At 44.5% G+C, this 26,346-nt stretch overlaps 4 protein-coding genes across 4 annotated transcripts; all 4 read right to left on the bottom strand.

The window, feature by feature from the left end:
• Window positions 1–726: 726 nt before the first annotated feature.
• LOC119051115 (protocadherin alpha-7-like) lies at window positions 727–3,138 on the bottom strand. The gene has a single exon (XM_037147722.2). It carries the CDS (start codon window positions 3,136–3,138, stop codon window positions 727–729), a length of 2,412 nt encoding a protein of 803 aa, XP_037003617.2.
• A 4,249-nt stretch (window positions 3,139–7,387) lies between these two features.
• On the bottom strand, window positions 7,388–9,818 carry LOC119051114 (protocadherin alpha-6-like). Its single transcript, XM_037147721.2, is given in 2 exon segments — window positions 7,388–8,875; window positions 8,877–9,818. Coding segments are annotated over 2 exon segments (2,430 nt in total).
• Window positions 9,819–16,526: 6,708 nt separating this feature from the next.
• On the bottom strand, window positions 16,527–18,983 carry LOC119051113 (protocadherin alpha-5-like). The gene has a single exon (XM_037147720.2). It carries the CDS (start codon window positions 18,966–18,968, stop codon window positions 16,527–16,529), a length of 2,442 nt encoding a protein of 813 aa, XP_037003615.2. The 5' UTR covers window positions 18,969–18,983.
• A 3,890-nt stretch (window positions 18,984–22,873) lies between these two features.
• LOC119051048 (protocadherin alpha-3-like) lies at window positions 22,874–25,383 on the bottom strand. Its single transcript, XM_037147631.2, is given in 2 exon segments — window positions 22,874–22,932; window positions 22,935–25,383. Coding segments are annotated over 2 exon segments (2,508 nt in total).
• Window positions 25,384–26,346: the final 963 nt, after the last annotated feature.

The raw sequence follows: 26,346 nt of genomic DNA on the forward strand, positions 1-26,346 counted from the left end.
AGAGGGAGAGAAACATCGATGTGCAAGAGATAGAGCGATCGGCTGCCTCTCGAGAGCCCTCAGCTGGGAACCCTGTCCACAACTCAGGCATGTGCCTTGACTGGTAATCGAACTGGTGATCTTCACAGGCCAGAACTCAATCCACTGAGCCACACCAGCCAGGGCAAAATACAAGTTTTTATATACTATGTCAAATGCATATAATTTGTTTTTATTTCATTATTTTGAAAGATTGTATTTATTTTTAGAGAGGGGGAAGGAGGAAAAGAGACAGGGAGAGAAACATCGATGTGAGAGAGAAACATTGATCAATCAGTTGCCTCTCGTAAGCTCTAGACAGGATGAAACCTACAACCGGGGCAAGTGCCTAACTGGAAATCTAACCGAGGCCCTTTGGTGTTGCAAGACTAGACCCAACCAGCTGAGCAAAACCAGTCAGGGCAAATATATCATTAGCCTTCAAAAATTTACAAACTTTACAATAAAGTATGACCATGTAAAGATTCAGTTAGGGAATTCCACTATATAACTCAAAATGAACCTATTATTCCAATTAGTAAAAATTTTATACAAAAAACACAAATATAAATCGCCAATTTTAAACCCCAAGATTGCACAAAAGTGCATATTTAACATAACTATATTCAAAGTAAAGAAAGAGTGCAACTAGAGCAATTACATTAAAAATAGAATAAATTATATAAGAAATATTTTAGCCAAAAACCTTTAAACTCTGTTTTTAAATTGCTGAAAATAAAATTTCTTTAGATTTACCTTGTCTGCAGAGCTGGGACCCTGAGGGAGGCTGGGGCTGAAGGCCATGAGGTCCGTCTTGGGCGGCCCCTCCCCAGAGCACACCCTCTGCCTCCTCTGCTGCGAGTACGACCAGCTCCCCACTGCGCTCGAGCACACCAGCACCCGCTTCCCCTGCGCGCACGCGCCCTCGCTGGGCGGGGCCGAGCACCGCAGCGCCGTGTACAGCAGCACCGTCAGCACCAACAGGCTGGACACTGCGCAGATGGCGACGATCAGGTACACGTTCACGTCCACCAGGGCGGTCTCTGAGCTCCCGGCGCTGGAAGACACACGCGACGAGGTCTTCGGGGCCTGACTGCTGTCCACCAGAGACAGCAGCACAGTGGCCGTGGCCACCTGCGCAGGCTCCCCGTGGTCCTTCACCAGCACCAACAGGCGCTGGCGAGGTTCGTCAGCCTCGTCCAGGACACGCGTCGTGCTGATCTCGCCCGAGTACAGCCCCACGCGGAATGGGCTGCGCGCACCACCCGCCGCCGCCTGCAGCTCATAAGACAGCCACGCGTTGTAGCCAGAGTCCGCGTCCACCGCGCGCACCTTCGCCACCACGTGGCCCGCGCCCACAGACCGAGACACCAGCTGGCTCACAGCGCCGCCCCCGCCGCCACCGATGCCCGCCCCGGGAGGCAGCAGCGCGGGCGCGTGGTCGTTCTCGTCCAGCACGAACACCTGCAGTGTCACGTTGCTGCCCAGAGGCGGCACGCCCGCGTCGCGCGCGCTCACCTGCAACTGCAGCAGCTCCAGCTCCTCGTGGTCCAGAGGCTGCAGCGCGAACACCTTGCCGCCCTCCGCGTGCACGGACACGTAGCTCGACAGTGCACGCTCGCCCACCCGCCTCTCCACCAGCGAGTAGGACACCAGCGCGTTCTCCTGCGCATCCAAGTCCCGCGCGGACACCGTGAAGATGTGGCAGCCGGGTGGGTTGTTCTCCTTGACGAACACCGTGTACTCGGGCTGCGCGAACGTGGGCGCGTTGTCGTTCACGTCGGCCACCTCCACGGACACGCTGGCTGTGGCCGACAGTGAAGGAGAGCCCCCGTCCCGCGCGGTCACCACAACTGCATAGTCCGACACGCTCTCGCGGTCCAGGGCGCTGTCCAGCACCAGAGAATAGTAATTCTTGAAGGTGGACACCAGCTTGAAGGGAACGTGCGGTGTCAGGGAGCAGGTCACCTGCCCATTGGCGCCAGAATCGCGGTCAGACACTTTTATCAAGGTTAGGACTGTGCCGGGCTGAGCATCCTCTGAGATAGGAAGAGACAGAGAAGTGACAGTCAACTCTGGAGCATTGTCATTCGCGTCCATAACTTCCAAAATGACGGCGCAGTGACCAGCCAGTGGAAGGTAGCCTCTATCAATCGCCTCTACTCGAATGTTGTAGGCTTTAGTTTCTTCAAAATCGATATGTCCTATTGCCAGAATTTCTCCGCTTATTGGGTCTATATGGAATTTAGATTTCACGTCTGGAGAAACATCACTAGAAAATGAGTAAAGGATATCCCCATTCAAGTCCTCGTCTGAATCCGAGGCATTAAGTTTAATTACCAACGTTCCGTTGGGAATGTTTTCTGGTAATTTCACCGCATAGAGTGTTCTGTCGAAAGCTGGAGCGTTGTCATTGGCGTCCAGCACCGTGACGTGTAACTGAACAGAGCCAGTCAGCTCAGGTTTGCCGCCATCAGTGGCCGTGAGCACTAAGAAAATCTCTGGAGCTTCTTCTCTATCTAAAGGTTTCCGTAACACAAGTCCAAGAGATCTTACCTGTTCGTCTGCGGCTGGGGCGTCCAGAGAGAAATGCTCATTGGGGCTCAGCCTGTAAGTCACCAAAGAGTTCTCCCCGATATCTGCATCGGATGCTCCCTCTAGTGGAAACCGAAAGTCAAGAGGCCTGGATTCCGAGATAAACAGATTCTTTTGTGCTCTCGGGAACACGGGCGGGTTGTCGTTAATGTCCTTCACCTCCACCTCCACGTGGAAGACCTGCAGCGGCCGCTCCACCACCACCTCCAGGTGCAGGCTGCACTCCGCGCTCCGCCCGCACAGCTCCTCGCGGTCGATCCGAGAATTCACAAACAAAATGCCATTCTGCAGATTCACCTCCAGCAGGTCCCCGCGGCCTTCGGACGCCACGCGGAACAGGCGCGGCACCAGCTCCGTCAGCTCCAGCCCCAGGTCCTGCGCGATGCGGCCCACGAAGGTGCCGTGTTTGGCCTCCTCGGGGACCGAGTAGTGGACCTGACCGCTCCCCGGCTTCCAGGCTGTGAGAATTATCAACAACAGCAGCAGACTGCGGTTCCCCGAGTCTCCTGGATCCGAATCCACCATTTCAAATTATTGCTTTTTAATTTTAATCAGCGTGACTTGTTTCAAAAAGCATAAGAATTTTCTTATTCCTTCTCTAGTCTCCCGATTTGCTCCTCGTTGTTCAGTTTCCGGACAAGGTAACAGTGCGGGGAGTCTTTCCAACGCGAAAATGGATGACTTAGTTTCGTCTTCAATATGAGAGAATTGCACGGTGAAGAGCGACATCATGTGGCCCAAATAGTAAGTACGAACTACAAAACTCAACTTGATATAGTAAGATGCAAAGTTTTATTTCAACCTCTGAATTTTTCCTTTATTTTTGTTAAAAAAAAAACATTCTCATGTTCGTTAAGGGCTTTCTTAGGAAACTTAACTTCTGAATATTTAGTATGATCCTAACTGTGGTTTCCTTGTGCTTTAACAACAGGTATTTCCAGAAAGTTTTAAAATAAGGCTAAAAGTCTAAGTGACACCCTGGCTCAGTGGATTGAGCCCCGAACTACAAACCAAAAAGTCACTGGTTTGACTCCTACTCAGGGCACATGCCTGGTCCCCAGTTGGGGACATGGGAGAGGCATGACCCCTCTTTCTCCCTCCCTTCCCCCATCTCTAAAAGTAAATGAACAAAAAATTTTAAAAAGTCTAAGTGACATCCAAATTGTGTTACTTTTAAAATCCTTTGATCAGATTCAGAAAACACTTTTTGTTTAGACTTCTGATAAGAAAATTCTTGGTCTCTCTAGAGATTTATGATCTCAAGAGCCTACCAATGGAAGAGAATCTTAAAAAGGTTGTTTTTTCAGAAGTAAGGAATATAAGCAACTAATTTATATACTTTTCTTAAGAAAACACAGTGGTTGGTTTTGGGGATCTTTGAAGGGAAATAATTTGTGTTGTGTGAATTTTGTGAGGAAGTATTCTGAGTTTCTATTTTCATCACAATTTATGTATCCTGTTTCAAGAGCTTATGGTTCTTATATCTCTTTCTTCTTTCCATCCTTTCTAAGCTTCATGCTTTATGAATATCCACTGTTTTATGATCTCCAATATGACTTAGATTATTTATTTCACCATGTAAGTTTACTTTATTAGATAAATGTCGGTACTCATCTGTCATACTAGAGCAGTCCTTTAATCAAACCTTGGTGTTTTATTCTTTTCATGGTAGTTAACATAGCAAGTTTCAAGTGGTCATTCCCGTGTTCCTAACTACAAGTAAAATAACTACATCTTCATTCTAATGCTTCCCAAGATTGATCTCTGTCCAAAGGAGTTCTAAATATTGCTGCCATCCTGAATTATTGCAATTTGCATCAGATTGTGTTCTCTTGTCATAACCCCATTTACTCTTTACTTAACCCTGATGGTCATCTTTCTGAAAACACCTTTTATTCTCACTGCTTCACATTGACATTAGAGGTGAGTTAAAATTTCTTTGTGTAGTGCTCACAGTTACCGCAAAGATTTCTCTCATATTAATTTTCCTGTCTTATTTCATAGTCTTTCCTATGAGAACCATATGTTTTGATGAAAACAAACTACTCCTTTCCAGGTACCTTTGGAATTTTCTGTGTACTCATTTAAGTTCATCTGGTTCCAAGAATCCCTGTTATATTCATGATTCTCCAGGGGAAACTCCTCCATTGCAAAACCCTAAAAACTGTAACTACTGACGGTTCCTCCAACAAGGAAAACAGGCAGATCTTTCTTTTCAATTCCAACCATAGGAATTACTTTGCTTGTACCTGAATATTCTGCCTTGTAAAATGGTCATATTTTTCCACGACATATATCTTTATTTTTCTATAAACTTCTTGAGACCAGGCACTGGGTCCTGTTAATTCGATGAGTCTTGGCACAACAGCATGCACTTGGAGATCTGCCTCGAACCTTTTTAAAATGTTTCTTCAAGAGCAATGGCTGTGGCTTGCCCATTTCCTAAAAAAGCATGTTGTTTGTAAGGTTGTTATATAAAATTATCTACCCAAATGATGCTTGTTATTGGCTAATATAATGAGGGCTTATTTTGTCACTTTTAAGTATGTGTTTAAAAATTATGTGCTTACTTATTTTAAAAAAACATTATTAATGGTTTTGCAATTTCAAGAATGGAAAACGAACAGATTTATGGAAAACATGAACCCCAACCAAGTCTTCTCATGGATCTTTAGCAACTTTTAAATGTGAGAAAATACACTATTCCATTGAAAGATAATCTAGTATTTCCTGTAAAACTCGGACAACATAAGGAGTTAAAATCACCTTCAGCAAAGCACTGAGGGTTCAGCAAATTAAATGTCTTTTATGAAAGCATTTTTTCACTTCCAAGTCTGAATTCAATTTTCAACTTTGAAAACTGAGTTTTAAGTTATCTTTTCAGTATAGTACATGGCATTCAAAATGCTAGAGACATCTTGGATTAACTTGCTAATTATGGCTCCCCCATGAACGGTAAAACATGTAATAATGTTCACATAAAATTAATGTAGAAGCCATGGCAACAACTTTCTGACATTTAAAATTGTCCTATTCTTCACAAAATAGCTAATTTGCTAAACACTGATTAACAAATGCTATTCTGGGTACTTTATAAGTATCAACTTACTAAATACTTCAAGTTCTTTGTGACAGATACTGTTTATCATTCCAACTTTACAGCTGGAAAACTGAGGGTTTAAACAATTATCCTTACTGCACAGAACAAAATTGGTAGGCAGGAAATTTAGGAAAGAAAGAATGACTTCAAAATTTACAACACTTAACACTATAATCTGCTGCTTTCATGTAAGAAATAATGAATAGTTTAAATCATAATACAGAAAGAATAGTGAATGCATTAAATCAGAGGATATAACTCTCCCTAAAAAAGACAGGCAGTGTCTAAGGAGCACAGATTTTAAATAGATTTACTTGATCAAAGTCCAGATTCCTTTCAATTACTATTTCTCCCATGTTTGGATTCCTGAAGTACCGGGCAATAATGTGGGTGCCACATGGTAATTGAAAGAGTATGAAGTTTCCCCTTTCACTCCTTCATCCCAATCAGAAGAATTAAGTCTGCTAACTAACTTCTGTCCTTTATTTCTAAGTGGTTTAAAAGGCCAACAACAAACACTACAGATTCTTGGAATCACTGGGATCAAAGGGTATCTAAAGAACAAGATAATATGTCCCTGGCTGTTGTGGTTCAGTGGATTGAGAGATAGCCTGCAATCCAGAGGGTTGCTGGTTCTATTCCCAGTCCAGGCATAATCCTGGTTTTCTGTATACCAGTGCGTGGTGGGGGGTGTTGGAGAGGCAGCCACACATGGATGTTTCTCTCCCTCTCTTTCTCCCTTCTCTACCCTCTCTCTAAAAATAATTTTTTTAAATCTCTTTTTAAAAAATGAATAATAAAGCCTGGGCTGGTGTGGCTCAGTGGACTGAGTGCTGGCCTATGAACCAAAGGATTCCCAGTCAGGGCACATGCCTGGGCTGCAGGCCAGGTCCCCATTAGGGAGCACATGAGAGGCAACCACACTGATGTTTCTCTCTTTCTCCTTCCCTTCCCCTCTCTCTAAAAATAAAATAAATAAATTTCTAAAATTTTAATGTGTAATATGAACAGAGTACATACACAAAATGGATAACTTGATATTGTTGTTTAAATAAAATTCACCATCAAAAAAGAAAACGAAAAGAAATGAGAGAGAAACAGAAAGGGTAAAAGAATAAGTGATAAAGTGACATTAAAATGATAAAACATTAATGACTAAAGAAGAAATAATTCTCCTGAAGTTTGAATGGAAAGATATGACAATTCTACAGAATTAAAAATACTACTATGAATGCCCATTTAGTTTGAAGAAAAATTGTTTTGCTGTAGAATGATGTTAATGTCTGACAACACTTTAAACTAAGTTTAATAATGAACCAAAAGATCATAATTAAAAGAAAAATGAAAAATGTATATAGCCCTGGCTAATGTGGCTCAGTGGGTTGAATGCGGGCCTGTGAACCAAAGGGTTGCTGGTTCCATTCCTAGTCAGGGCACCTGCTTGGGCTGCAGACCATGTCCCCAGTGGGGGTGAGTGAGAAGCAAACACACATTGATGTTTCTCTCCTCTTTTTCCTACCCTTCCCCTCTCTCTAAAAGTAAAAAAAAAAAAAAAAAAAAAAGATCTTTAATAAAAGAAAAGATGTATATAATGCGAAATTATTAAAAATTTTAAGAATAGAAAAGTGTAAAGAGAAACATGGGGAAAACAATTATAATATTTTAAAATAACGATTAAATGCGAAATGAAAATTCACTTACTTTGCCACAACGATCATCATTTAAATCCTGAGGCTCTCCTACATCCGATACTACCGGGCAGGGTGGCAGACTGGGGCTGAAGGCCATGAGGTCCGTCTTGGGCGGCCCCTCCCCAGAGCACACCCTCTGCCTCCTCTGCTGCGAGTACGACCAGCTCCCCACTGCGCTCGAGCACACCAGCACCCGCTTCCCCTGCGCGCACGCGCCCTCGCGGGGCGGGGCCGAGCACCGCAGCGCCGTGTACAGCAGCAGCGTCAGCACCAACAGGCTGGACACTGCGCAGATGGCGACGATCAGGTACACGTTCACCTCCACCAGGGCGGTCTCTGAGCTCCCGGCGCTGGAAGACGCTCGCGAAGATGACTTAGGTGCCAGGCCGCTGTCCACCAGAGACAGCAGCACAGTGGCCGTGGCCACCTGCGCAGGCTCCCCGTGGTCCTTCACCAGCACCAACAAGCGCTGGCGAGGTTCGTCCGCCTCGTCCAGGACACGCGTCGTGCTGATCTCGCCCGAGTACAGCCCCACGCGGAATGGGCTGCGCGCACCACCCGCCGCCGCCTGCAGCTCATAAGACAGCCACGCGTTGTAGCCAGAGTCCGCGTCCACCGCGCGCACCTTCGCCACCACGTGGCCCGCGCCCACAGACCGAGACACCAGCTGGCTCACAGCGCCGCCCCCGCCGCCACCGATGCCCGCCCCGGGAGGCAGCAGCGCGGGCGCGTGGTCGTTCTCGTCCAGCACGAACACCTGCAGTGTCACGTTGCTGCCCAGAGGCGGCACGCCCGCGTCGCGCGCGCTCACCTGCAACTGCAGGAGCTCCAGCTCCTCGTGGTCCAGAGGCTGCAGCGCGAACACCTTGCCGCTCTCCGCGTGCACGGACACGTAGCTCGACAGCGCACGCTCGCCCACCCGCCTCTCCACCAGCGAGTAGGACACCAGCGCGTTCTCCTGTGCGTCCAAGTCCCGCGCGGACACCGTGAAGATGTGGCAGCCGGGTGGGTTGTTCTCTTTGACGAACACCGTGTACTCGGGCTGCACGAACGTGGGCGCGTTGTCGTTCACGTCGGCCACCTCCACGGACACGCTGGCTGTGGCCGACAGTGAAGGCGAGCCCCTGTCCCTCGCGGTCACCACAACTGCATAGTCCGACACGCTCTCGCGGTCCAGGGCGCTGTCCAGCACCAGTGAATAGTAATTCTTGAAGGTGGACACCAGCTTGAAAGGCCTGTGAGGCATCAGGGAGCAGGTCACCTGCCCATTGGCGCCAGAGTCACGGTCCGACACGCTGATTAGGGCGAGCACAGTACCGAGTGGGGCGTCCTCCCTCACTGGAAGGGATAAGGAAGTCAGGGAAATCTGAGGAACGTTGTCATTAACATCTAAGACTTTTACCAAAACTGTACAATGACCCACCATCGGTGGGTGGCCCCTGTCCGTGGCGTCAATGCGGAATTTATAGGAATTCACTTTTTTCAAAATCCAGATTCTTTCGAATTGTTATTTCTCCAGTATTCGAATCTATGCTAAACTGGTCAATAACCATGGGTGGAACAAGGCTATTAAAAGAATAAAAAATCTCCTGATTAGATCCTTCGTCAGGATCAGAAGCATTCAGTCTGATGACTAGTGTTCCGTTCTGTGAGTTTTCGAATATTCTTGCTTCGTATTCAGACTGTTGGAAACTGGGAGCGTTGTCGTTCACGTCCAGCACAGTGACCAGAACCTGAAGGGAGCCAGTGAGCTCCGGTTTGCCTCCGTCCGTGGCCAGGAGCAGTAAATTATGTTCGGGAGTTTCCTCTCGGTCCAGAGATTTTCTTAACAGGAGCCCGATTTGTGTATTGCCATCACTGTTTGTTTTCACATCTAGCGTGAAATATTCACTGGAACTGAGTTTATAGGTTAAAACTGAGTTTGAGCCCACATCCTCATCCGACGCGCCCTCTAGTGGAAACTGAGAATCCGGCAGCCTAGATTCGTAAACCAGCACTCTCTGCTCCTCTACCCGGAACGCAGGCGGGTTGTCATTAATGTCCTTCACCTCCACCTCCACGTGGAAGACCTGCAGCGGCCGCTCCACCACCACCTCCAGGTGCAGGCTGCACTCCGCGCTCCGCCCGCACAGCTCCTCGCGGTCGATCCGAGAATTCACAAACAAAATGCCATTCTGCAGATTTACCTCCAGCAGGTCCCCGCGGCTTTTGGGCGCCACCCGGAACAGGCGGGGCACCAGCTCCGTCAGCTCCAGCCCCAGGTCCTGAGCGATGCGGCCCACGAAGGTGCCGTGTTTGGCCTCCTCGGGGACCGAGTAGTGAACCTGACCTCTCCCGGTCACCCAGAGGGCTAGGAACCAAAGCGAGAGAAGCAGACACCGAGATCCCAGTCGGCCTTCCGGAGTAATAACCATGTCAAATAGTTGTTTTATTTCCATCAGAAGACCTTCTCTCAGCATCAAGGTGAAATAGTCTACAATCGGTGTCTGTTAATCCAAATCTCCTGCGCCCGCCATCCTCCTGCACTGGCGGAGCGACACAGTAATAGGAAGAATGCGTTTCAATAATAGCTCGATGTGACTTCATGGTAGACAGCGACATCACGCGGCGACAAAGGGTAAGTAAGAAATGAATTCCTAGAGCCGCGTTATGCTGTAGTTTTCTTGTAAAACAAAACTGTTTTACTTTTAATAGTAAATCTCATGTTTGTAAATCTTGTATGACTTCTTTTATAATTTAGAGTAAGTTAAGGGGTCAAATTATTCACAGTGAAACAACTTTCCTTCCAATAATTTAAATGCTGTTATCAACCAATAGAGAAAATTTAAGTGTGATTTGAACTAGGTTTGGATATAGAAATGAAAACTCTCCTACACTTGTTATGTAGACGAATAAACATTGCATATATTTCTGTCACAAAAGATGTTGTTGTATTTTGCTCTGGGGAAAGAATGCAATTTTAAATTAACATATTTTATCCAAATTTTTAAAACCTTAGAGATTATTAAAGTTCATTCTTTCTTTGTTCAATAAAATCCAAGTCCTCCTGTGGATTTTTTAATAGTGAAAGATAAATATTTTACTGTATATTCCTTACATTTTAAATTACTCTGCAATTTATATTACACCTTCCTCTTAAAACATTTTCCTTCAGCCCTAGCTGGTGTAGCTCAGTGGATTGCGCGTGGGCCTGCATACCAGAGGATCGGGGTTCAATTCCCAGTCAGGGCACATGCCTGGGTTGCAGGCCAGTTCCCAGCAGGGAATGCAGGAGAGGCAACCCCACAGTGATATATCTCTCCCTCTCTCCTTCCCTGACCCTCTAGAGATAAAGAAACAAAATTTTAAAAAACTTTTTTCTTCACATACTTCTCAGTCATTGCTAAATCTAGTGAAGTTCCTACCCATCATACTTTGATATCCTGATCCTTCAGATGCTCCTCAATCACCTCATCCTTTCCTCTCAAGCTCAACCTTTTGTTTGCTTCCCCTTTAAGTGTTCCCATTCACTCCCAGCGTTTCAGCAGCATGCATGGGCCTGGAGAACACAGTGCTAAGTGAAAGAAGCCAGTCAGAGAAATAAAAATACCATATGATTTCACTTATATGTAGAATCTAACAAACGAACTGAACTAACAAGCAGAATACAGACAGACTCATAGAGAGCAGGCTGACAGTGCTGGGGGTTAGAGGGATCGAGAAAAAAAAAACAACCCATGGACACGGACAACAGTGTGGTGATTGGCTGGGGCGGGGTGATGGGTGGGCAGGGAAGAGGGTGTAAGGGGGATCAATGGGAATGGGAAAAACACATAAAAAGTAAACTATAAAAAACAGTTTTATCGAAGGTTTTCCCAAACCCACATCTTCTCTCATTTCTGTGGTTACAATCGTCATTTCCCCCAAACATGATGATGATCCCTAGAGAATAATAACAACTTGAAAATTATGAAGAGAAATGATTAATAACCCCAAATCAACCCTTGAAGTTCTCATTTTCATGGCATGAACATTCTCCATGTCACCAATATGAATTTTTATTACCCCCTCTCCCTTACCTGCCCCATTCAGAGTCCGCCCACAGCCGCCTTTCTCCTCACGTGCCACCACATTCGCCGTCAGGAGCCCAGCTTCTGCTGATTGCAGTGCACTCAGCTCAGAAGTTCCAAGACGTTGGAATCACTTCTCCCTGGCCTAATGTGTGATCACGAGCCAACTGTTCAGTGTTTTTTCAACTACTCTCCAATGTGAATTCCATTTTGCAGACAGTATAGATCACTTCCTTGTCTTCTTCTTCAATATGATCTTTATTCAAGCTGTTTTTATAAACTTACCTGCATCTTTACCTGTCAAAATGTTACCTTCATATTAAAGTAAAGGCTGAATTTTACCATGAATTCACCCTTAATGTCATCAGCTGTACCTCATTACACTTTTCCTCAAAAGAAGAAAACAGAGTCACGAAAAAGGACTTTTCAAATAAATGCATGCCAAATCCTCCCTCCTTCAAAATTCTGATATACTCGTAAAATCCTCACAGACAACTGTAGTCAAAGCTGCTCCCAATATGTTACACCTCGAAGTAATAACGCAGATCTGTGTAGTAGTCCCTGTCGCTGACTTTCTATTGCAATTATTTTGGGTAAACAAACAGTTCATTTGCTAACAGTGATAACCCCCAAAAGAAAAGGTTCCTTTGCTTGCAGGGAGATTAAGCCTTGAAAAAAGATACATCAGCCTGTAGTCTAATTGTTGTAGGTTGTCTAGAGTGGTTAAAGTGTTTCATAAATTTTGCCCCAAATGAAGAGTTTCTTCAGCTTTCAACTTTCTAATTAGTTTACTAAAGTTAAATATCAACTCTTATTCCATTGCAGTTCCTAGCAACTTCTAAAAGTTTATCATTTAATCCAATTAAGTGGAATAAATATAATAATTCTGTTTATTTGCTTTAATAGAAAATATACAGTGTTACTGAAATCCTTTATGTAAAATAAATTAGCATAGGGAAGGAAAATGTTGATTCTCTCATGAGAAACAACTTCCATACTTGTTAATTTATTTGTAAAGAAATAATTCATTCTAGTCAAGGGAAAAGATTATGTAGATAAGAAGGTTTAGTCAATCTATGAACAGCTTCTTCTCCCAGTGAAGAAAGATTGCAGTTATAACATAAATCAAAGAATTTGTATTTTAACACTACATTAACTTGATTTCATGAAATCTGCCCATTGCTAACCACAAGTGTACACAGTGGTGAGAACTCACCCCTCAAATTCTAGGATTCCCCCAAAGTAATGGGGCATTAGAAATACTTGAATACTACAATACAGTGTATTTATAAAATTAAATATATGCAATAGGCAAAGCAATAAAAATGGGAATTGAAATTTTATTATATGAAACGTGAACTATTAACTATCTGCTAAACCCACATTGTTTTTTTAACAAGTATAGAAAAGCAATTCCCTGTATCTGAGATGGAGAGCACCCTTGTCTATGGGAGATTCAAATGTACAGTTTTATTATACTCAATTGCATTGGTAACCAACCAACTCAAGAGGGAGGTTGGTGTCATGGTACACTTATTTAATGTTTTGGTTTTTTTTTAAGATTTTATTTATTTATCTTTAGAGGGGAAGGGAAGGAGAGAGGGAGAGAAACATCAATGTATGGTTGCCTTTCATGCGTCCCCTGCTGGGAACTGGCCTGCAGGGAACCTGCCTGCAACCCTGGCATGTGCCCTGACTGGGAATCGAACCACGATTGTCTGGTTCGCAGGCCTGCGCTCAATCCACTGAGCTACACCAGCCAGGGCTTATTTAATGTTAAAACAAAAAAGCAACCATAAGTACCAAAATTTTCTGATTCAAAAATGTTAGGATTTAGGATTATCCAAACTATGAGATTTTACAACAACTTCTTGCCAACATAATAATTTGTAAATTGAAAAAAAATTAAGTTAAAAAATTAATCATTGTTCCACTAAATGCTGATGTTAGGGGGAAAATTATAATATATCTACAAAAAGGACACCATGTATATGGAAAAATATGAGACACCCCCTTAAGTAATAACATGCCTTGATCACCAAGATACATTGATTGAAGAAAACAAAAGGAAAAGCAATATGAATATTATGAATTTAAATAACAGGCAACGGTTTATTTGTGTATAAAGAAAATATCTCCAGAAAGATAAGCAAGCTATCCCAGTATTTGAAATATTCAAGAAAGTATATTAAATGGCTTGATATTGGAAATAGAAGGGAAATATTTTAAACCATGTATTCAAAAATGAAACCACTGATGCTAAATATTTTAAAGTATAAATTTATCATGAGTATGCAAAACTGTTTACACAAACTTGAAAAGAATCATTCAGTACTCAAACATTACGGAAAAAAGAAATTATTAAAGAGGACATCTGTACAAGATGGAGGCATAGATAGATATGCATTGCTTCCTCACACAACCAAAAGAAGAACAATAATCAATTTAAAAACAAAATCAGGCAGAACTGCCAGAAAATTGAACTGTATGAAAGTCTGACAACCGAGGACTCGAAGAAGAAACATTCATCCAGACTGGTAGGAGGGGCAGAGCTGGGCAGCCTGGGTGGAGAGGACATGTGGCAAGTTGCCAGCTAGCAGACTCAGAGAAACAATTGGGAAGTGAGACATACCACGCAACTCAGGGTTTCCAGCATGGGAAACTAAAGCCTCAAAACCTCTGGCTGTAAAATATGTGAAGGTTGCAGCAGTGGGAGAAACTCCCAGTCTCACAGGCGGGTCTGTTGGAGTGACCCATAGAGTCTCAGAAAGTATACAAGCCCTCCCACCTGGAAATCAGCACCAAAAGGCCCAATTGGGTTGCGGGTAGCAGGGAAAGTGACTGAAAGTAGGGCAAGCACCCAGAAAGTGACACTGTTCCCTCTCTGACCCCTAGCCCACATATAGCACCACAGCAAAGAGGGTTGCCATGCCCTGATGAATTCCTAAGGCCCTGCCCTCTAACAACTTCACAGGTGCACCTAGACAAAGAAATATGGCCCAAATGAAAGAACATATCAAACTTCTAGAAAAGGGAACTAACCGATGAAGAGATAGCCAACCTATCAGATGCAGAGTTCAAAACAATGGTAATCAGGCTGTTCGCAGAAATGATTGAGTATGGATGCAAAATCAAGGAAGAATTGAAAGCTATATAAAATGAAATAAAGAAAAATATATAGGGAACCAAGAGTGAAGGGAAGTAAATCAGGACTCAAGTCAATGATTTGGGACAGAAGGAAGAAATAATTATTCAGCTGGAACAGAACAAAGAAACCAGAATTCAAAAACAAGTGAGAAGAGGCTTAGGAACCTCTGGGTCAAATGTAAATGTTACAACACCTGAATCATAGGGCTACCAGAAGGGGAAGAAGAAGAGAAAGAAATTGAAAATGTATTGGAACAAATAATGAAGGAAAATATCCCCAATCTGGAGAAGGAAATAGACATTCAAGTCCAGGGTGCTCAGAGAGTTTCAAACAAGCTGGACCCAAGGAGGAATGCACAAAGACACAACATAATTAGATTACCCAAGATTATATTTAAGGAGGGAATCTTAAAAGCAGCAAGAGAAAAGGAGACAGTTACCTACAAAGGAGTTCCCATAAGATTATCGGCTGATTTCTCAAAAGAAACCTTACAGGCAAGAAGGGACCGTCGAGAGCTATTCAAAGTTATGAAAGTCAAGGACCTACACCCAAGATTACTCTATCCAGCAAAGCTATCATTTAGAATAAAAGGGCAGATAAAGTGCTTCCCAGATAAGGTCAAGTTAAAAGAGTTCATCATCACCAAGTCGTTAAAAAATATTTTATTTATTTATTTTTAGAGAGAGGGGAAGGGAGGGAGAAAGAGAGGGAAAGAAACATCAATGTGTGGCTGCCTCTCACATGCCCCCAATTGGGGACCTGGCCCACAACCCAGACATGTGCCCTGACTGGGAATCGAACAGGCGACCTTTTAGTTACCAGTCTGGTGCTCAATCCACTGAGCCACACCAGCCAGGGCACTGAGCCCTTACTGTAAGAAATATTAAAGAGATTTATCTAAGAAAAAGATAATCAAAACTATGAACAGTAAAATGACAACCAACTCACAACTATCAACAATTGAATCTAAAAAACAGAAACAAACTAAGCAAACAATCACAGAACAGAATCACAGAAATGGAGGGTTATCAACAGGGAGGAGGAGAGGAAAGAATGAGGGGAAAAGTACACGGAATAAGAAGCATAGTTGGTAGATACAAAATAGACAGGGGGAGGTTAAGAATAGTATAGGAAATGGAGAAGCCAAAGAACTTACATGAATGATCACTGACATGAACTGAGAGGGCATGCTGGAGGGAGGGGATGCAGGGTAGAGAGGGATAGAGGGGAGAAAAAAATGGGACAACTATAACAGCATAATCAATAGAATATACTTAAAAAAGAAATTGCATTGGCATCATAAAAACACTAAAATAATTAATATTCTGCCCTGGCTGGTGTGACTAAATGAATTGAGTGAGGGCCTGCAAACCAAAGTGCTGCCTCTCGGCTTCCCAGTCTGGGGAATATGCCAGGGTTGCAGGCCAGGTCTCCCGCAGGGGACATGTGAGAGGCAGCCACACATTCATGTTTCTCTCCCTCTCTTTCTCCCTCCTTCCCCTTTCTAAAAATAAATAAATAAAATCCTTTAAATACCAATAAAAATTAATATTTAATGGAGAATAAAAGGCAATCTGATTCAATGATGTCAAAACATTTCCATGTACCATAATATATGACTTTGAGAATAATAACTCGAAATATATCTTACAAGTATCTCCCTATATTTTCTAAGACTGAAAATTAAAATGTTTATTAAAATTTAATTTCAGAAATACTTCGTATCATGGAAAAAATAAATATATTAACTACAACCTTAAAAACTTAATATAAAGGGGGAATGATACAGAAATAAACTCTATACTGCAAAGCATTTACCTCCAAAAAACTAAAGTTAATTTTAAGCTTATGCATAATTTTAAGTACATGAGTTAGTACCAACAGAAAATTTACATTTAAAAGAGTGGCAAGTATAACACCATACTTTAAAGTAAAAACATGGAGGGAAACATTAAGGACTTATAACCAAAAACATTGCAATGGATAAAATATTTGAGACTCACATTGTTTGCAGAGCTGGGACCCTGAGGGAGACTGGGGCTGAAGGCCATGAGGTCCGTCTTGGGCGGCCCCTCCCCAGAGCACACCCTCTGCCTCCTCTGCTGCGAGTACGACCAGCTCCCCACTGCGCTCGAGCACACCAGCACCCGCTTCCCCTGCGCGCACGCGCCCTCGCTGGGCGGGGCCGAGCACCGCAGCGCCGTGTACAGCAGCAGCGTGAGCACCAACAGGCTGGACACTGCGCAGATGGCGATGATCAGGTACACGTTCACGTCCACCAGTGCCGGTCTTTGAGCTCCGGCGCTGTTAGACGTCCGCGATGAGGTCTTCGGGGCCTGACTGCTGTCCACCAGAGACAGCAGCACAGTGGCCGTGGCCACCTGCGTAGGCTCCCCGTGGTCTTTCACCAGCACCAACAGGCGCTGGCGAGGTTCGTCCGCCTCGTCCAGGACACGCGTCGTGCTGATCTCGCCCGTGTACAGCCCCACGCGGAATGGGCTGCGCGCACCACCCGCCGCCGCCTGCAGCTCATAAGACAGCCACGCGTTGTAGCCAGAGTCCGCGTCCACCGCGCGCACCTTCGCCACCACGTGGCCCGCGCCCACAGACCGAGACACCAGCTGGCTCACAGCGCCGCCCCCGCCGCCACCGATGCCCGCCCCGGGAGGCAGCAGCGCGGGCGCGTTGTCGTTCTCGTCCAGCACGAACACCTGCAGTGTCACGTTGCTGCCCAGAGGCGGCACGCCCGCGTCGCGCGCGCTCACCTGCAACTGCAGCAGCTCCAGCTCCTCGTGGTCCAGAGGCTGCAGCGCGAACACCTTGCCGCTCTCCGCGTGCACGGACACGTAGCTCGACAGCGCACGCTCGCCCACCCGCCTCTCCACCAGCGAGTAGGACACCAGCGCGTTCTCCTGCGCGTCCAAGTCCCGCGCGGACACCGTGAAGATGTGGCAGCCGGGTGGGTTGTTCTCCTTGACGAACACCGTGTACTCGGGCTGCGCGAACGTGGGCGCGTTGTCGTTCACGTCGGCCACCTCCACGGACACGCTGGCTGTGGTCGACAGCGGAGGCGAGCCCCCGTCCCTAGCAGTCACTACTACAGCATAGTTCGCTACGCTCTCGCGGTCCAGGTTGCTGTCCAGCACCAGAGAATAGTAATTCTTGAAGGTGGACACCAGCTTGAAAGGAACGTGTGGCGACAAGGTGCAGGTCACCTGCCCGTTGGCGCCGGAGTCGAGGTCCGACAACCTAATCAGGGCGATGACAGTGCCCATCGGAGCGTCCTCTCGCACAGGCAGAGACAGGGAGGTTATGACCATCTCCGGGGTATTATCGTTCTCATCCAGGAGTTTCACTATTACTTTGCAGTGTCCAGTTAATGGGAATGGACTTTTATCCACAGCATCAATATTAATTTCGTATAAATTACAGTCTTCATAATCCAGTTCTCCCTTAACTGTTATTTCCCCACTATTAGAATTGATTATAAATTTAGATTTTACATTGTCCAGGACAAGATTACTGAAGAGGTACACTATTTCCTTATTAATACCCTCATCTGCATCTGAGGCATTCAATTTAATAACTAATGTCCCATTAGGTGCATTTTCCACTAATTTAACATTATAAATTGATTTATCAAATACCGGGGCATTATCATTGGCATCCAATACATTAATCAATAACTGAACAGTACCTGTTAGTTCAGGTTTTCCTCCATCAACTGCAATCAATAATAAACGATGCTCTTGGGATTCTTCTCTATCTACTGGCTTCTTCAATACTAGCTCTAAAATGTTTGTTTCTTCTTCACTTGTTTTCACATCCAAATGAAAATATTCATTAGAATTTAACTTGTACCTCAGTTCTGCGTTTGCTCCGATATCCATATCAGATGCGCCCTCTAGCGGAAACCGGGAATCTGCTATTCTTGATTCTAAAATAAATAATCTTTGTTCTTGTCGGAAGAACCTTGGCGGATTGTCGTTAATGTCCTTCACCTCCACCTCCACGTGGAAAACCTGCAGCGGCCGCTCCACGACCACCTCCAGGTGCAGGCTGCACTCCGTGCTCCGCCCGCACAGCTCCTCACGGTCGATCCGAGAATTCACAAACAAAATGCCATTCTGCAGATTCACCTCCAGCAGGTCCCCGCGGCCTTTGGACGCCACGCGGAACAGGCGGGGCACCAGCTCCGTCAGCTCCAGCCCCAGGTCCTGCGCGATGCGGCCCACGAAGGTGCCGTGTTTGGCCTCCTCGGGGACCGAGTAGTGGACCTGGCCGCTCCCCGGCTTCCAGGCAGCGAGGAGCAGAAGAGAGAGCAGCAGACGCCGGGACTCCTGGCCTCTTTCCGGGGAAAACTCCATCTCAAGCCTGCAGTACTTGTTCTCATTAAGGGATCTTACTTCAAAATCAATAGATATCTTCTGACCATTCAGTTCAATATCGCTGCATTCTCCATTTTTCAGTATCTGGATAGTGGATGCAGCTTCTTCACAACAAGAAGGGATTTTTCTTCCTTTCTTCTCCATCAGATTATTTGATGGAACAGAGCGACCTCATGTGGCTCCAAACGGTAAGTAATTGATTCTGGAAATTCGTACTCTAAAGCTGCTAAATCTTACTCTTATAGCCATCCTGCATACTTTCATGCCTTTGAAGAACAGAATCACATTGTGTACTACTGAGGTACACATTTGAACCACTGGTTGAGTGTGATTCTTATTTTCACCACAGGAGCAGCTCTTACTTCCGTGGAAATTCTTTTTTCGCACAGGTGTTACGTGTCTACAGAGACCCAACTGTAGTTACACACACTCTACACACACAACTGTAAAGTGATGCTTAGGAGAACTCCTGCGTTTCTGAGAATGCAGGGAAGTTGTTGTTAATGAAGACACACTCTTCATCTTCGAATTTCATATCCCACGTGTTTCCATCTGTAGAGAATCCATCTATAAGGAACCTTGGGTTCCAAGAATAAGCCATTGAAAGGGAATTTTGAAAATATTCAAAAGAGGAAGAAAACACCCACATTTAATTGAAAGTCTTCCTTAAGTCATCTAAGGGCTGAAGGTACAAGGAAGCTTTTACAAAGAAGTAGGGTGTTGTGGCATGTAGTTTGTGTGAAAAAAAACGTATTCTAAAGAATATTATTCACTGGAATGCATTCACTCCTCATGATTAAGACTGGTATTCTCATTTTGTTACATGGTTTACAAATATTTGCTCAATCTCCAGTGTCTAATATGCCTAAACTTCTATTTTCTCCTATATTGCTCATATATTTTCATCAAAGTGGTTACTTTCATACTTCCAACAAAATTTTTCACTAAACAAATATATTCGTTTTGCCCCCTGTTTGTATAATATCCATCATTTCCAAACTCTTAGCAAAGCAACTTTCCCCATTTTATAATTATTTTAAAATTTCTTGACCAATAAAGACTTTTGTGATTAAAACAAGTTGGGCATGCATTTTTAATTTCTCATATATACTATTGCATCCAGATTGGACCACTTGGGCCACTTACTATATTAATTTCTTTTTTATGGGCATTTTAGTATGTATGTCTAATCATTTTTTTTGAAACATAAACTTTCTAAAGGAGTCATTTTGTCTTAATAGTCTAATTGTTCAGAACACTCAGGCAGTATTTGCTGAATATGTACCTACTAGAATGGTTTAGTTCTCTGAAGTTGACTGATGAAATCCATTAAGTTAAGGTGGTAGCATAGCCAGTCAGGAAAATATGATGCATCAGCAGTCTCTATAATTTTTCAAAAATATAAAAATAGTACCCTTAGGTATTGCCCTAATTAATATATGAATTTCCATATTGAAAACATAGAATTCAGCTTCGTTTCCATACCAGCTCTTGGTAATTATGAACTCTGAGACATCTGGGTTTTAATAGTCAAGGAATAAGCCCCAATTAATACAGAACAATATAATTTCCTGACATAGAGAAACTTAATATAGGGCATGTTGTCCACCATTTTCAGACTTTCTTTGCCTCTTATGTTCATAAACCTCTTTTCCCCATGGTTGTCTAGGACAAAAAAATCACTGTAGTCATGGACATGAACTACAGAGGGTAATGTGGGTGGGAGGGGGTGTGCAGGGTGGAAGGGAATGAAGGGTGGAAATGGGACAACTGTAATAGCATAATCAACAAAATATATTTTTAAAAAATCAGTGTAGTGAAAATGACTTTATTCTCTCATTTTATGGAGAGCTGCACTCATAAGTTCCTTCTGAATTAAAACATAAATCAGAGCAGTTTCACTGTTTGAAGACCCAAACTGCGGATTTGTACAAAGGGATCATAGGTGTCAAACACACTGGAAGAAAGTGAAAAGGATTCCCTGTCTATTTATTTTGCAAAATAATTAAATACACAAATGAGAATGCAACAGAATGTACAGGATATTTTTTCAGAAACTGTTGAGCATTCACCTGGTATAGCAGCAATACATCTCTAGGGAGAAAAAAATGCAAGTCTTTAAAATGTCTTATTAACTGATAACTTCTTAGTCAACAATTTGAAAAGGGGGCATGTGTTTGAAGGCTGAAGTCCCATATCCTGGGAGACCAGAACTTTGCATGACCCTATTATTTATAATAGGATAAAAATGAGGCCTAATAAAATAGTGAATTGAAGTTGGAAATGCTGTGGCTAATACTGGCTACACAGAGAGCAGGAAAGGATAGTGCCAGAAAAATTAAATGAAAAGGAGAAATGAAAGAATTTCTCCTTTTCACTGACTTATATGTTAGCCTCCCCCAAAATGTCACTGAGCATTAACCAGGTTCCAGCAAGGAAGCTTGAACGAGGAAGTAGAAAGTTATAGCATGTAACTTGCATGGAAAGTATTTCATATAAATGTATACGCTAGAACCCATTCATCTTCCACAAGCAAGGTTGGTTTTCTCATTTTGCTCTTACGATTCAGAAATCATATGGATCATTCTGGATCTTATGATCCAGAAATACTAGACTGTTCTTCAGTCTCTAATATGCCCAAGCTTAGGTTTCCAATGGCAAGAAAACTTGAATGGGAGCCCAACCATTTGCTCAAGGAAAAGAGCAAATATTAAATAATAGAATGACTGAAAAATAATCTCACTTTAGTTTCATTGAATTTGGTGCAAATGACTTGGAGCTTTAAACATCTTACATGAGACACTTTAACGGTCAGGTTGGTGTTCAGGGGAAGGCTGCCAGTGACCACGTGACGCACCGAACTGTTTGGACGTTAGCATCCTTAGTTCCATAGGCAAAATATGTTAGTGATTAATAATTTCTCTAGTAGAATAGTTTTGAAATTATATAGAAGTATTACTTTCAACAAATGGCTCAATGGAAATAATAATTCTTAACAAGATTAATAATATTTTTTCAAAAAGAATATTTTCTATATGATGATATAAAGGGAATGTTACAATTTCACTTCCTATTGACTTTAATGCTTACTATTAAAAGTACTGAGAAAATGAAGATGAACAAAGATACAGTTCCCAAAGCAATAAAATTATTCTGTTTATTTTTTTATCCAGTTGGGAAACTAGAAACAATACACATATTGCCAAATGTGAGCACAAAGACTCAAATGAATCATGTTCAAGTAGAAAGGCAGAATGGAGACTCCAGATAAAGGAGTAAGTGAGCCAATAGAAGCTCCATAAGAGATAACGGGCTTAATAAGCTATTTTTGAAACTGAAGTAATAGAGCAAAAGGGAGTGGAAGCATGCAGGGCTGGTTCATAAAATGGGCCTGTGCCATCTGAACTAACATTTAGCTGGAACTCCATGCCCTGGCTGGTGTGGAATGAGTGTGGGCCAGGGCCAGGCTTGGGGGGCATGTGAGAGGCAACCGATTGTTTCTTTCACGTGGATGTTTCTCTCCCTCTCTCTCATTCCCTTCCTCTCTTTCGGAAAATAAACATGAAATCTAGCAGGAATCCCAAGTGAAAAGCTACTGAAGCATTGTGCAGCATTGGTACACTACACTTGGAGTCAAATATTCTAAATAATGCAACTTGTGCAGGAAAATATATGTAATTTCTATCCAGACCTTTAGTGATAGAAAATAATCCTACTATTGCACCTGCCTACAAAATAAAACAAACTGCAAGTATGGTTTTCACTATTTGTTTCTGATTTGGTTAAAAAATATTAGTAAAAAGATTTTCAAACATTTCAACCATAAAATCAGGACCTGGAGAACTCCAACTACCAAAAACATAGAGTATTTAATTGTAATATGTTTACAAAGGAGTAGATACATCGAGGAATAAAAGATAAAGCTATTATTGAAAGAATTTTTAAAATTACTCACTTTGGTAGAAACATCAGCATCCACGTCCAGTTGTTCTTCTCTGTCCCCGCTAAACGGACCAGCTGGAAGACTGGGGCTGAAGGCCATGAGGTCCGTCTTGGGCGGCCCCTCCCCAGAGCACACCCTCTGCCTCCTCTGCTGCGAGTACGACCAGCTCCCCACTGCGCTCGAGCACACCAGCACCCGCTTCCCCTGCGCGCACGCGCCCTCGCTGGGCGGGGACGAGCACCGCAGCGCCGTGTACAGCAGCACCGTCAGCACCAACAGGCTGGACACTGCGCAGATGGCGACGATCAGGTACACGTTCACATCCACCAGCGCCGCCTCTGCGCTCGTGGCTCTGGAAGACGCTCGCGAAGATGACTTAGGTGCCAGGCCGCTGTCCACCAGAGACAGCAGCACAGTGGCCGTGGCCACCTGCGCAGGCTCCCCGTGGTCCTTCACCAGCACCAACAGGCGCTGGCGAGGTTCGTCAGCCTCGTCCAGGACACGCGTCGTGCTGATCTCGCCCGTGTACAGCCCCACGCGGAATGGGCTGCGTGCACCACCAGCCGCCACCTGCAGCTCATAAGACAGCCATGCGTTGTAGCCAGAGTCCGCGTCCACCGCGCGCACCTTCGCCACCACGTGGCCCGCGCCCACAGACCGAGACACCAGCTGGCTCACAGCGCCGCCCCCGCCGCCCCCGCCGCCCGCCCCGGGAGGCAGCAGCGCGGGCGCGTTGTCGTTCTCGTCCAGCACGAACACCTGCAGCGTCACGTTGCTGCCCAGAGGCGGCACGCCCGCGTCGCGCGCGCTCACCTGCAACTGCAGCAGCTCCAGCTCCTCGTGGTCCAGAGGCTGCAGAGCGAACACCTTGCCGCTCTCCGCGTGCACGGACACGTAGCTCGACAGCGCACGCTCGCCCACCCGCCTCTCCACCAGCGAGTAGGACACCAGCGCGTTCTCCTGCGCGTCCAAGTCCCGCGCGGACACCGTGAAGATGTGGCAGCCGGGTGGGTTGTTCTCCTTGACGAACACCGTGTACTCGGGCTGCGCGAACGTGGGCGCGTTGTCGTTCACGTCGGCTACTTCCACGGACACGCTGGCTGTGGCCGACAGCGGAGGCGAGCCCCCGTCCCACGCGGTCACTACAACTGCATAGTTTGCCACGCTCTCACGGTCCAGGGCGCTGTCCAGCACCAATGAATAGTAATTCTTGAAGGTGGACACCAGCTTGAAGGGAACGTGAGATGACAGGGTGCAAGTCACCTGCCCATTGGGACCGGAGTCACGGTCGGAGACACTAATTAGGGCAATTATGGAGCCAAGCGGAGCATCTTCCAATACAGGTAATGATAGTGATTTGGTAACCAATTCAGGTACATTATCATTGGTGTCTAAAATTTCCACTAGGACAGTGCAGTGATCTGCCAATGGGGGAGTTCCTTTATCTGTTGCTTCCACCTGGATTTCGTATAACTTGGTTTCCTCGAAATCTAAGTTACCCTTTACACTGATGTATCCACTCACCGGGTCCAAGTGAAATTTCGACAGAATATCCGCAGACGTATCTGTACTGAAAGAATATACAATGTCTTTATTCACTCCTTCATCCAAATCAGAAGCATTAACAATCACCGCTAGGGTACCATTAGGTGCATTTTCGAATAATCTGACTTTGTAGACGGACTTCTCAAACTCGGGGGCATTGTCGTTCACGTCTAGAATGGTGATGGTCAATTGAGTAGAGCCCGTGAGCTCAGGCTTCCCACCATCAACTGCCATTATTAGTAAGTGATGCTCAGGAGTGTCCTCCCGATTTAACAATTTTTTCAACACGAGCCCAAGGGATTTAATTTCCTCATCATTCCTCTTAACATCCAAGGTAAAATATTCATTGGAGTGAAGAATGTAAGTCAGCTGCGAATTCACTCCTACATCTGCATCTGATGCGCCCTCTAGCGGAATCCGAGAACCAAGCGGCCGGGATTCGTAAAGAAACAATTTTTTTACAGCCATTGGGAAAACCGGCAGGTTGTCATTAATATCTTTGACCTCCACCTCCACGTGGAAAACCTGCAGCGGCCGCTCCACCACCACCTCCAGGTGCAGGCTGCACTCCGCGCTCCGCCCGCACAGCTCCTCACGGTCGATCCGAGAATTCACAAACAAAATGCCATTCTGCAGATTTACCTCCAGCAGGTCCCCGCGGCCTTTGGACGCCACGCGGAACAGGCGGGGCACCAGCTCCGTCAGCTCCAGCCCCAGGTCCTGCGCGATGCGGCCCACGAAGGTGCCGTGTTTGGCCTCCTCGGGGACCGAGTAGCGGACCTGGCAGCTCCCAGCCTCCCAGAGTGCGAGTAACAGAAGCGAAAGCAGTTGTCTTCGGGCTCCTAGAACTTCTCTCCAGGAAAACACCATTGCAACCCTTTCCCAAATACTTAGTCTCTCTTGCATCGATTCAAAATTTAAAAAATAATTTGAGTTCCTTATTCTCCATTTTTTAAGTAACCTTACCGTGCCCGTATTTCGGAAACGGTGAGGAAAAGCTGCTTCTGTGTACGTAACGCACGCTGCATTATCGTTTGTGGTGAAAGACCTTGTGGTGGACAGCGACATCATGTGGCGAAAGTGTGTTGTAAGTACCAATGTCTTCTTTTCTATATACTTCGTTTGAACTTTCCCAAATTATTCTTTTCATTGTAATTTCCTTCAAGCACTCCTCAAAGTCCTTATAATATATCAAAATATATTCTTACAACTTTTTATACTAACTTATTATTTTCCACCCTCCCAGTCCATGACGTAGTGTAAAATATAATGAAATAGTGAGCCTTGCTGTAACAGCAGAGGACAGCTATTGGAAATGGTTCCCATTTGACAAGCACTGTTCTATTTGCTTTAATGGATTCATCACACTACGTTTTCACAGCAATCCTCTAAGATGGATATTTCACTAAGATGTATGTTTCACTTTTTACAAACAAGGAAGTGGGAGTATATATACAGGTTGGCTAACTTAAAAATGATATTAATTGGTGGTTTTGGTGAGGGATCTACATCTTATTAGGAAGCCATAATTTTAACCATTTGGCCTCTTAGTTGACACTTTATAGAAAACTCAGGCCTTTTGTACTGGTGCCCATCAAAACACTGAGACATTGAAAATGTGCATATATATACCCACATATGATGTACACATATTTCCTTCTATATTATTTTGGCAATTGTTAATTTACCAGATATGTTCACTTTATTTTTATTTGTAGGATGTCTGTAAGTCACTCTCATGTTCTTTAACCAGTGACTATATCCTCGTTAGCTGTCTCAGCTGTTATTTATACAAAGACATAAAGATGCCAGAAGTCAGTCTTTTACAGTGAAGTTCTTTTGTAAAGTTGTTTTGCTACATGACAACAC

The sequence above is a fragment of the Artibeus jamaicensis genome, unplaced genomic scaffold (assembly GCF_021234435.1).
Source record: "Artibeus jamaicensis isolate MK-2021 breed Jamaican fruit bat unplaced genomic scaffold, CSHL_Jam_final contig_456, whole genome shotgun sequence".
NCBI classification, from domain to species: domain Eukaryota; kingdom Metazoa; phylum Chordata; class Mammalia; order Chiroptera; family Phyllostomidae; genus Artibeus; species Artibeus jamaicensis.